General features: G+C 44.8%; 1 protein-coding gene and 1 long non-coding RNA gene across 4 annotated transcripts in view; one reads left to right on the forward strand and one right to left on the reverse strand.

Annotated features, from left to right (window-relative positions):
• LOC135965194 (uncharacterized) overlaps nt 1–12,809 on the forward strand; it is a 33,482-nt gene extending 20,673 nt beyond the window's left edge. Inside the window, exons 2-3 of the long non-coding RNA XR_010578097.2 lie at nt 682–780; nt 12,673–12,809. This is a non-coding gene — a long non-coding RNA (uncharacterized lncRNA). The remainder of the gene's footprint in view (nt 1–681; nt 781–12,672) is intronic.
• GFRA1 (GDNF family receptor alpha 1) overlaps nt 1–12,886 on the reverse strand; it is a 219,726-nt gene that overhangs the window by 39,063 nt on the left and 167,777 nt on the right. For all 3 annotated transcript variants that reach the window (XM_045361598.2, XM_005566515.4, XM_074000808.1), the window contains one exon: nt 828–937. In XM_045361598.2, the coding sequence (XP_045217533.2) occupies nt 828–937 (110 nt within the window). The remainder of the gene's footprint in view (nt 1–827; nt 938–12,886) is intronic.

A 12,886-nucleotide genomic window follows, 5' to 3' on the forward strand; every position in this document is an offset into this window, starting at 1 on the left:
ACTGTGATTTTCCTCGCCCTTCCATAGCCTTCACTTTGTGTTCCTTCTCAAATGCCAGTTGAGATGAGCCCTGCCACCAAGGCTTCTGCTGTCCCTGGTACCTGGGACACCTGCCTTTCCCCCTGACAGCCCTGGTATCCAGGGGTCCAAGTTTGCTTCCCTTCTGTCTCTCACGGTGGTCATGTGTAACCACACTGCTCGGAATGCTGAGAACATGGTTCTTCTAAAGCCTTGGGTCTTGAAAGACAGAAAATACTGTTTCTGCTATGTCTGTTTTCAGGAAAAAAAATTTAGCCTAAATCACCCTCTGTGCACTGGGAGTTGAATTACCAAGAACATTAACAGCAAGCAGGGCCCCTGTATTTAGGGTTTTTATTTCCAAAGGGCTGTTTCTGGGAAACAGCCTTTTTGATTTCCCCACCCTGAATGACTTCTCTTTCTCCAAAGTTCCCTAATTCAATTAACTTTGTTTGACTCACTTTCTTCTTCCATAACCAAGCGCTTTTTTCTCTGCTTTTGTTCTGCGTGGTCAGTTTCCCAACTGAGACGCCTCGCCCATCTGAGCACTCATAGCCTCCCCACTCCTTAATAATCCCCGCTTCCAGCCTCTGCCTTTCGCGCATCCATTATCTCATTTTTTTCTTTTCCTCTTCTTTTTTTTTTTTTTTTTTTTCTTTCCAGGCATGTCCTCAAGGATTTAACAGCCAAACCCCAGCCCAGAGGTTACTGTGAGATTTTCACTTCTGCAGACATCAGCAGGGTGCAATGGAAAGAACACAGGTATTTGCAAACCACTCTTCTCCCATCCTGCTTCTCCCGGATCTTACCAATAAGCCCCGAGTAGGCGAGGAGGCAGTCAGCGTAGTTTTCCTTTAGACAGCTGCTGACAGACCTTGACTCTGGCTGGCAGTTGGTAAAAAAATCCGCAAGGCGAGATCTACAATAGGAAAAAAAGGGTGGGGGGGTGGAAATGTGCTTTAAAACATCCTAAGCCTCTGGACAGACATGTTTTCTTTATTCCTTTGTTGATAGGCCTTTCTCTGCACACGTGCACACACACATACACACAAAATACATAGAAAACGTGAGCTAAGAAACTGTTGGCATCCTTTCTCATTCAACCACCTAATGTCCCTTTCCCCAGCCCTCGCTCACCTGTGTGTCTCTGTTTATTCAGATAGAAGTCTTCAGGGCCTATAACTGGAGGAATCTAGAGGCTTTGAAGTTTCCATTCAATATTTATTTCTGACTAGACTTATTTGCATCTTTAGGAAATATGCTGCTTCACACACTCACCGGAGATCCACACTGGGAAAATATTTACTTTATACAGAAACATGTCCCTGGCGTCAAAATAGGATCCTACAGCCCATCTGCTCCTCTAATTCCTACTGGCTTTAAGAATGTGTGTTTCTGTCTTGTAAGTCACCTCTCATCCACCAGCCCAGGGGTAGTGATTTATTCCAGCCGAGTGGCACTGAGGAGGAGCCTGCCTTTGGGGAACAGAAGGGGAAGGAAAGAGGGACAGAGAGGCTTGCTCTGGGCGGGTGGGCCTGTGGTCAAGGCTGTGCCTGGAGAGGCCGCTGCAAGATGCAACAGCTGCCTGCACGTTGGAATCTCTCCAGGGGCCGGCGCAGTCCGCACAGAAGCCCTGGGTGGCAGTGAAGATGCAGCGGCCCAGAAGGCGACAGAAGCCGCAGACACGCTGGCCTGGGGAGAAGAGGGCTCTTTGTGGCCAACTGGCTGTTTTTCAGTCTGAAGAGGATATTGTTGGAGAAATCCTGAATGAGAGCTGGGCCACCTCTGAGGTCATCTCTGCAGACAACTGCTCTGTTTCTATGGAAGAACACAATGGACTTCACAAGAATTTAAATTATCTGGCAATTACAGGAGACAATGGGAGGTTGTCTCAGTTTTCTTCTGTCTTTAGTTCACCCCAGAATTGGATGTCGACACACCCAGAGCTGTTTTACTTCTTTCCACCTAAGAGGCTGTGTTTTCTTGGCACGCTGTGTATGACATAAACAAGCTTGGTTGGGTGGAACCAAGACGGGTAGGATGTGTAGGGATCACAGAGGTTTCTAAGAGGCCCACAGGAAGCACGTTACACATCCATCTCCTGCAATTTTAACTAGAAAGGGCATTCAAAGACCTGATGAAATTATCCAAGTCCGCAGTATGCTGCAAAGTCATGTTTGTGTGGGGTTCTCTCCTTGAACCCTTGTAAACAAGGCTTGCCCAAGCTTCCCTGTCTGAGCCTATCTTCTGTGCTCCCTATGTTCTGGGGGCCTGACTCCATTGCGGTGAATGCCTGGGGCAGATGCTGAAGGTCTGCTTCATTTCCTTTGCACAGCACCTGACACTCCTCAGAGAGCTCCTGTATAAGGCTCCCCAAATGGCCATGTGCTGAAGCTAAGTGCCTTGGCAAAATCCTCCGAATGTAGCTGGGGTGTGCGCATGTGTATGCGCCTGAGTAGCAACCACGGTCCGTGCCTCGCTGGTGTTTCCTGACTTTAATGGAACACACTGAAAGATATAAAACCTGCCTATTTTCTGTAGCCCGGCTAAAGGATTTATTTTTCAGAGGAAATCCCTAAAGATGGCTCGGGCTTACTCAACTGGCTCCAGTGGCATCCAGCTTGGATTGAGTGTTAATTTCAAAAGAATTTTCCTGGTCATGAAAGTTAATGATCTAGTGGCACTGGGTTTCTAACTTTGCAAAGGCCAACTGCAGGTTCAGGCAGCTGGAGCTCCGGTTCTTCACACAACCTGGCTGCTGAACAGCTCTCTGACCTGGCAGTCCCATGCTCCCGGCTTGTCCCCCAGAGATAGACAAAAGGTCGCTCCTTCTCCACATCTCCTGTTTCTCACAGTCTCTCCAGCAGACTATTAACTGAACAACACTGTGATGAGGATTACTGTCCTTCAGTGAGAGACTAATGCCACCAGACTCATTTTGCTTAACAACCTCGGAATTGACTCACAATTGGACTCTGGAATGAAAGGCTAATTGAGTCAGTCTGCTGCAGAAAGCATAGCCCCGATTGGGAGGATAAAACAAAATATACTGCTCTGAGCAGAACTCTGGACAGGCTGCTTTTTGAGAGATCATCGGCACATATCCTGGCCTTATGACACACAGCCAGTGGATGGGAAGAGAGTTTCGATGTAAGGGTGAGCGCATGCGGCACTGTTAAAACACTAACATTTCCACGTTTCATCACATTTGACCACCTCCCCCTGGCAGCTATACTTGGAGACAGGATGCTCACATTATAGGATTCACATGTTACAGATGGAAACACTGAAGTCAGAAGTTTATACAGCGCTATGCTGGGGCCAGCTCATCACTGGTGAACTGGTACAATTTCAGGAATTTTGCAGGTTGGTTAATAACAGTGCAGTGGCAGCTTGAGAGTGGCCATGGTGGGGGGATTTACACCACAGTAACCAGCAAACACTATACATCAGGGCTTTGTGTTGTTCTTGGAGCACCGGTTGTTAAATATTTACTGGCATGACTCTATTTAAGAACCAGTATGATGTTAGTAAATCCCACTGATAATGCATGCATCATGTCTCCAGTTGAGTCCCAGCCCTTCTCAGACAGGCTTCCTCTCCCATCACCAGTCACCCTTGTGCCAAATGAAATAGGGCAACAGCAATTAACCTCCGCTCTTCAGTACTTTCCAAAGAAGGAAAAGAGCTCCACTCCCCCATCCCACTAAAACATCCTTCCTTCCCAACATCTCCTTCTCCTACCATCATAATCCTCTAACATCTCCTAAATTATGCACACAAATAGTCACATGTATTGACACAACAGCTGGATTCCTGTCCATCCCACTGGCTGACGTGTCAAGTGCCAAGATAAAATGATGAAAAAGACCCTGTCCTTGAACTTATATAACCCGCAATGTAGGTGCCAAGAAAAACAAGTAAAAAGACTATTATAATACAGTGATTTGTTCTTGATAAAAGGTAAGAATGAATGGCTGCTAACAAAAAACAAAACCTACCATGAATGAAGTGTTCAGTACATGTTAGGTATATTTTTACAAACTTACTTTTTATGACAGCAAAATAATTGGTATTATTATTTTATTATCCTAATTCTATAGACAAGGAAACCAAGGCTTAGTGAAGTTAGACTAGAATAAAAGAGTGAGTAGCAGAACGAGGATTTAAAGTCATACATTCTGACTCTACCACTTAAGGTTTTACTATTACACAGCTGCAGAAGCTGGTTTCCAAGAGGCTGTGATAATGGGATTGAGACTTAAAGGATGGGTAGAATTGGTTAAAGATCGAGTAGGGTATTCCAGACAGAAGGAAGCAGCAAAGTATAAAGTAATCACATTCATAATAAGACCTGCATAACAACTATGAAGTATTTGTACATGCCAGGTACTGATTTAATGACTTGACATGTATTCATACATTGGATTCTCACAACAACCTTATTAGGTGATACTTCCAATCAAGCCCATTTTACAGATGAGGAAACTGAGGCACAGAACCTTTAAGCAACTCCTTCTAGGTTGTAGAGCTCTGTGATGGAGCTGGAACATGACCACATTCAACCTGATGCCAGAGCCGGAGATCATTCTCAACCGCTGCACTGAATAGATGCATCGCCCAGAACATCACTGGTCACTCACTCAGGATGCCCAGGCCACAAGATACAAATGGGTAGCGATGGGAAAAGATGTTGATGAGGTCTTGAAAGCCTTTGAATGATCTAAGGGTTTAGGTTTTTATCTTAAAAGCAGTAGGAGCCACTGAAGGATTTTAAACCCAGAAGTAACATGATCAGATTTGCACATTAGGGAGACTCTTCGATCTCACCATTGTTAGCAAAGATATGCTTCAGACTCTGTGCCCTCACTGTTCCAGCAGCAATGGGAAGAGCAAGAAAATTGCCAGGAGGGGAAGGGATGGTTCCCTAAGAGACCGCAGCCTGAATCAGAGCAAAGAACCGAGGGCCAGAAGAGGAGAAAGAAAGGAGGATGCCCGGAAATGTGCATATCAATAGAATGAAAGTCAAGACTTCAGACCGGAGGGGTGAGAACAGAATCGGGATGAGGACAGTTCAGCAGACAGTGGGGCTCTGATGGGAAAGGTGGGGCCCAGGAAGATAATGAGGCTGGCGGTGGCTGTGTTGAGTTCATGATTCTATGGACAGCCAAGATGCTGACATGTTGTTAGAGCTCTGGCTGCTGCTTCTGTCCAGTCACCAACTGCTGCCTGAGCACCTACTGTATGCACAGCTCCAGTGCCCCAGGACAGCTCCTTTTGCGCACACTTCCCCCTGCCCACCCTGGGTTATGAATCATATTGTAATCAATGTCAATGGCTTCCCTGCCTGGGCTGCTGGAATACAAACAAGAAAGCTTAAATGTCCAGTATGGGATTAACAAAGAAACTCCTCAACTGGATTTCTTCTGGAGACATGAAATCTCCATGACGACAGCAATGATGAGCTCTGATTGTTTTTATCTGAGAAAATGAAAAGGAAATGAATAGGTACTAATGTAGAAATGTATCGCTCTCAGTAAGAGAAAATCTCCCACCCTTAACGAAGAGGAAAAGGCAGACAAAATACCAAGATGACCTTAGGAAATCTGCAGAAACCATGGTTTATGCAGAAAGCATCATATTAAAGGAAGTACACTGCTAACTGGAAATAGAAAAATTATAATGATAATAATATCTAGGAGACTTGTCTCAAACAGCAGATGGTCTTCTGACAACCGGGAGAAAATTATTTACCTACTTTCTCTGTGAAAGTTTTAGGAAAGTAGTATGATAGAAAACAGGTAAAAACATACCAGTAATGCCCAATTTAACTCATCCTGGATTATCATAATCCTTTAAATATTCTTCCAGAATAAATCCCATACTTGGATACAAGCCATGTGGTTGGTGGAATTGAGCCTTCAACTGAGAATTGTAAGATCTTGAATGGGATCCAGGCTCTGACTCTAATGAACCAAAATTTCTGAGTGTGTTGCTTTATGGTTAAGCTCCTAGCTTTCCCTTCCACCTCAGAAACACAGTCTATGAGATGCTCAAAGCAACACAGAGGGGCGGAAAACCCACTTGTTTTCAAAGCATTATTATTCTTACCCATATTCCATCCTACTGTTACTCATGATTTCAGTGTCAAGGGATTTGGTTTTCTTCGAGTCTTGAGAACAAGGTTTTTGTAGTGGATCCCTTGTCTCACATACAAGACAGGTAAGGGCCAAAGAGGTTAAGCCTTGCTCAGAGTCACATGGCAGGTGGCCACAGATGGCATTCACAGGAACAGGAACGGCCAACTGCCCAAAATGGCTCTGGAGAGTAGAAGCGTGGGGGCTGACTTGAATTTCTCTGGGATTTTATTACAGTCATCAAGTGTATACCTGCTTTCCCCTGCCACCATTGACTACATCGTTCTTTCTGATGTTCTGCTGGCCTTAGAGATGTGACAGACAGTCACTTTGAATATATTGCAGGAGCACAGCAGGGGCCAGAGGATGCAGATGGGACAGGAGGGTACTGAGTCTATCAGTGAATCAGGCCCCCCTTTATAAAGGAGTCTGTTGTACCCCACCAGGGACTGCACAGCACTGCAGGGTTTGACCACTGTATTAGTCTGTTTTTATGCTGCTGAGAAAGACATACCTGAGACTGGGTAATTTATAAAGAAAAAGAGGTTTAATGCATTCACAGTTCCACATGGCTGGGGAGGTCTCACAATCATGGCAGAAGGTGAAAGGCACATCTTACGTGGTGGCAGGCAAGAGAAGAATGAGAACCAAGCAAAAGGGGTTTCCCCTTATAAAACCACCAGATCTCGTGAGACTTATTCACTACCATGAGAAGAGTATGGGGGAAACTGCCCCCATGATTCAATTATCTCCCACTGGATCCCACCCACAACACATGGGAATTATGCAAGTTACAATTCAAGATGAGATTTGGGTGGGGACACAGCCAGACCATATCGACCACTCGGGAGAAACCCAGAACTTTGGGACAGGATCCCCTTATCAATCTACTTGTATAAGTCACTGGAGTTTTTCTCTAAACCCAACATGGACATTAGAGCTTCAAAGTCTTGGCTTTCAGTTCAAACCATTTAGTTTCTGAAAGCTTTCTCAGTGGGTCAGTTAGAGGAAAGAAAGTATGATAGATAAGAAGGTGCACAGGCTTGGGAGTGACACAATCTCGTGTCTAATCCCAGCTCCACTTTTCACGCAGCCTCTCACATCTTAGCAAATTATTCAACTTCCCCAAGTCTCAGTTTCCTTACCTGGAAAATGGCACCAGTGCTATGGTGCCATATCAGGTGCTATGTAGAGTCACTTTAAATGTCTGCTGTGAGACTTAAATGACAATTATATAAAGCTTCTCACCCAGAACCCAGAATACGCCACTTGCCCCCAAAATTTTTACTTCCATCCCTTCATATGTTCTCCCCAATTCCTGGTTCATTCTAATGTTCAGCCTTTGCTGCAAAAACACACAACAAGCTCAATAAAGAGAAACACATACTGTGTCTTAGTCTATCTTTTGCTGGCCGTTATATTACATACTTTCAACAGGCTACATCTATGTAACTAAAGGCATCAACTTTTACCAAAACAAATTTGAGAAGTCTGAAGTGAGGAATCTGTGGTGTTACTTAAAGCCTCTCCATTACATGAACTCATAAAATAAAGTCTCTTTAAGAAAAGCTACTTTTTCCCAGGGACTTAGAGCAAAAGGATATATTTTAAAAAGGACCAAATATCAGTAAGTTTGTTAAAACTGCTAATACCTTTTGCAGAAAAAAATAATTAGAAAAACATGCTGCTAATATTAGACCAGGAATGAAAAGGCTAGAACACTGGAACAGTAATTGTCTGGTATAGTGACACAAAACAGATTTTTCCTCTTTCTGTTTTTAGAAAATTACCTTAGCCCCCATTCTCTCACAGTCTGCTGTAACACACATCTGGAAAGCATCCTTCAGGAAACCAGGGCCTGTATTAAATACATTTTGCAGGGGGTGTTATTTTGTGTCACTATTTCTCTCTGTGCTGTGCATCTGGCTTCCTGGAGCAAAGACCTAGTATTTGCCTAGGAGTAGGCTGCAGAGCTTGGGAGCTGGGGAGCTGAGCCGAGATTCTCTCCCTGCCTAGGACTGAGTGTAGAGACACAAAGGCCCTGGGGAGGTCCACATACCCCAGGTGCAGATACGCAAAGCTCTGCACATCTTCATCAGTCCCTTAACACAGGTTCCCACCGGCAGTGGGATTATTAAAGCCTTGCCAACTGATGAGCATATGGCAATTTAGCAAGACTGTGGCCACATGTTGGTGAGAAACAGTACCATAAGGTCCAAGCAGCCTTCAAGCCTTTCCTAATGCCTTTGTTTCCTGGGACAGGAAGGCACCTGTGGCCAAGTACAGATCAATTCCTGCTCCCCTCAAATCCCTGCTCAGCCTCATCCTGATACATGGGGCTTCTCCGATCACTGTTGCTCCTCTGGCTCCTTGGCCAGCCTCCTCGGCAGCTGTTGGCTGCAAGGGTTCTCCTTGCAGTTTGCCCAGCACATGGGCCATGGAGGCTGCTGTCACTGTACTCTGAGCCTAACACACAGGGGGTCTGACAAAGCTTCATGGACTGAGAAGGGAGTTCCGGCGATACAGATGGAGTCCCCCGTCGTACGGTCGCTGCGTCCTGCCTTGGGTATCTCTGCAGGTTGAGGTTTCAGCAAAAGCAGGCTGCAGGACACAGAGGTGATGCTTTCTTAGCCTTTCTGATTGCATCAAACTGCAGTAGCCCCCAGAGGGAAGTCTAGGTTGGCATCTGATCAATTTTGGCATCCCTCCCGAAGCCACCTTGCATGAACATTGACAGCCATCAGTCAACATCGACAGAGCAGCTGACAGGGCTTGACAGGTACTCTCTACCTGGCAAATTTGAAAAGCAAGTCATGATAGTTGGCAAGAAAATTCATTCCAACCTGGAAGGGGCTTTCAGCAGCCTCAGATCAGATGTCCCTGAGCTGCCCTTTAGCCAGGAATCCACTGCCCTCCACCTATTTCTCCCAATGTGCAAACCGACGGTCGTGGTACAAGCAAATTCTAAGTAGTAATGGGAGCACAGCAAGATCTCAAACAACCCTGTGCTGCATCATGAAGTCAAATAAAATTGTTTTATATTATCCATACTATGCTACATCATTCATGCAGAAAACCTAGCTTCAGCTTTGGTAGTACTTGTTTTTAAGGGAAGAAATTGAAGAAGAAAAGAAATGTAAAGTTTTCTGGATGATGAAAGGATCGTAAAGCTCTCCGATATTCAATGGGATAACTGCAGGTGACAAATATGATAAAACTCTTTAAGAGTAAACCTTACCCAATAAGTCTTTTATATTTCTGCAGGCAAACTTTAGAAATCAGTTTTGTGGCTTTTGGCCACAAGAAAAAAATGGAAATCTAGATGTTCAATCAATCTTTCGCCAGCAGAACCACACCCTAAAACTCTAGACCAACAGTGTGGACTTGCTTCAGGCAGAATTCAGCAGCACCTCCACCTTCAGAAGTAAATCCCTGAAGTTGCCTGATATTTATTCTGGAACTCTAAGAGGCTCCATGTCAACTGCTCAGGAACCCTGGGCAGCAAAGGTCACCCACCATGGCTTCATTTAATTATTTACGCACACCCTATCTTCAGAAGGAATTTTGAAGTGCATTCAGACGTAGCTGTGATTTGGCAGAATAAATATAAAAATTAGCGAGAGAAATGGGGGCCACAGAAAGGTAAGATAGAGGCAGTAGTTCAGCTAGTACAAAATGTACACATGTCCCTGGCTAGATGAAAACTATGTATTTGGCTTGGAGATTTCCAGCAACCACTGGGAAGGGGGTTAAGATATTCATAACTAGTTCCACAATTAGTTCAGGATATCCCCCAAATTAAAAACAAGATAGATGCTCAGAAGAAAAACTACTGTGGCAGGCAGAATGCCTACCTTTGGGTAGGCTCTCAAAGGCATCTGGACCTGAATTCCTGAAACCTGAGACCATTACTGTTCATGGCAAAATGGCCTTTGCAGATGTAATTATGGTCATGGATCTTGAGGTAGCGAGAGCGTCCTGGATTTTCCCGGTAGGACCAGTAGAATCACAAGAGTCTTTAAAAAAGTGGAACAGGGAGGCAGGTGAGGGTGTCATCGTGATGTCATGTGAGACTCCACTGGCCCTTGCTGGTTCTGAAAATGGAGGAAGGGGCCACAAGCCTGCGTGGGGAAAGAAAGAAATGGATCCTCCCCTGCAGCCTCCAGAAAGAACTCAGCCCTGATGACACCTTGATTTCAGCCCAGTGAGAGCCGTGTCAGACTTCTGACCCTATAGATCAGAAAGAGAATAAATGTGTGTTGTTTGAAGTTTGTGGTAATTTGTCACAGAACCAATAGAAAACTAAAAGACTACTAAAAAGCAGTATACGATAGGGGTTTTTCATACAGAACTTCAAGATGCACTAGGACTTAAATTTCAGCTCAATGGCTTACTAGCCATGACATTCTGGGCAAGTATCTTAACTTCTCTGAAGCCTAGTGATATAGTTTGGATGTGTGTCCCCACCCAAATCTCACGCTGAAACGTGATCCCCAGTGTTGGAGGTGGGGCCTGGTGGGAGGTGATTGGATCCCGGGAGTGGACTTCTTATGAATGGTTTAGTACCATCCTCTTGGATAGTGAGTAGGTTCTTGTGAGACCTGATCCTGTACAAGTGTGTGGCACCTCCCTCTACTTTCTCTTGCTTCTGCTCTGACCATGTGTCATGTCTGCATGAGGAATACTTTTGGACTCTCAAAGGAATTCTCTCATTCCTGTCTTCCATCTTTCACTACTTGATATAGGTTGGACGTCCCCTCCAAATCTCACGTTGAGATGGAACTCCCAGTGTTGGAGATGGGGCCTGGTGGGAGGTGTCTGGGTCACAGAGGCAGATCCCTCATGGCTTGGTACTGTCCTTGTAATAGTGTTCTCGGGAGATCAGTTATTTAAAAGTGTGTGGCACCTCTTCATCCACTGTGTCTCTTGCTCTAGTTCTTGCCATGTGAGACGCTGGCACTCCCTTTGCCTACTGCCATGGATATAAGGTTCCTGAGGCCTCTGTAGAAGCTGAGCAAATGCCAGCACCACGCTTCCTGTACAGCCTGTAGAACCATGAGCCAATTAAACCCCTTTTCTTTATAAATTACTCAGCCTCCAGGTCTCTTTATAGCAATGCAAGAATGGCCTAACACACCTAATACACTCAGGTTGAGTGATAATAAGTCCCTCAAAATGTTCCTGGTAGGGTTAAATGTACCTGGCACCTTAGCACCTGTTGACATCTATTCCTGATTCCTAGATGAACAGTACCTCATCACAGCTGGTGTCTTCTCTTCTTCTCTGGATCAGCTCAGGGGGTCCACACTGACCCTGAGACCTTATGAAATCCTAGGGAGAGATGACCATGCTGGATGAATGCCCTTAGAATTCATCAAATAACTTGGCATATGAAATGCTTTGTCCTAAGGATATTGATCCGCTTTTTTTAGGAAAGTCATGATGAATATCAGCTTTATTCCCACCATTAAGACTAAAGAGAGATTTCTCCTGTGAGTCTTCAAACATCCTCAAGTAGCCCAATGCGTTTTATAGACCAATGAAATCATACTCCCTAAACAGGTCTAAGCAATTCTACAGGCCACTACCTGTGGACCCTCTACTGGTCTGGCAATTGAAGCATCAAGCCTGTGTTCATTTAAGGAGGTGCTGTCTGTACCCTTAGGAGGAAGTGCTGAGGTAGAGGCATCGTAGCATCTTGATGTTTATAGTCAGAGGAACTGAACTCTAATGAGCTTAGGAAAAAACACAGGTAAATTATGGAAATTATCCCTAATGCTACCTGGTCTTCTTCAGTTAAACTTTGCTTCTTTGGAAGTTCCCAGAATATGCAAAATTAAAATGGCATGGGTTCTCTTGATTTGAATAATTTGTGAATCCCCCCCCCACTTTCTCCAGTCCCCAAAAGACAAGACTAAATATCTCTGTGTACATAAGTCCCAAGTTCTACTCCGCAGAATATTAATTTACCTTCCACTCCTTAAAGGAGCCTAGTTTCTGAGAGCCCTGGGAGGGGGTGGGGAAGGGGGAGGCGAATGGCTTTCTGAAAGGCTAACAACCTACACTTGCACAAGTTCGCTTTAAACAGAAACACATTAAAATGAGATTCCCTATTAATCTTTAATAGGCTTGCAGACGTCCCAAGGAAAATTATATTCAATAGTAAATATACACTAGGTCATTTTTCTTTCAGGCAAGTTGTTTTAAGGTCAACAGAGATTTTGAGCTTAGCAAACAACTAGTTCCTAATATCTTCCTTCCTAGATAGGGCATTGAGAGTATCACTGTTACTCAGGAGACAGGGAATGGTGGCATTAGATGTCAAATGAATAAATCACTCCATTGCCACCAGATGATAATTCCCCCCTTTTGGGAAATTCCATAACTCCTATTAGTAACCCATTCTCACGCTTAGCATCCTCTTGTCAACAGCACCTCGACCCCAACCCCATTTTCTACATTTTCCCTAAAGCTCTTAGTGCTGCATTTAACATTTCTCCCTTTTTTATTTCTTTAGGGCAAAGAAGCTGATTTCCAGAGTCCACATAAGCCATTTTCTAATACATTGGCCCCTTCACACCTCCTCCCAGCCGAGTGGTCCCAAGGCTTATTTGGACCCATTCACAGTGATCCCAAAGGTCTCCCAGAGCCCCCCAACCAAGTCCTCTCACTGGCTCCGCGCCCAGAGCAGGGTGCCAGCTTCAGCCTTGCTGCCCACACCTCATGTCCAT

The sequence above is a fragment of the Macaca fascicularis genome, chromosome 9 (genome assembly GCF_037993035.2).
Source record: "Macaca fascicularis isolate 582-1 chromosome 9, T2T-MFA8v1.1".
NCBI lineage: Eukaryota > Metazoa > Chordata > Mammalia > Primates > Cercopithecidae > Macaca > Macaca fascicularis.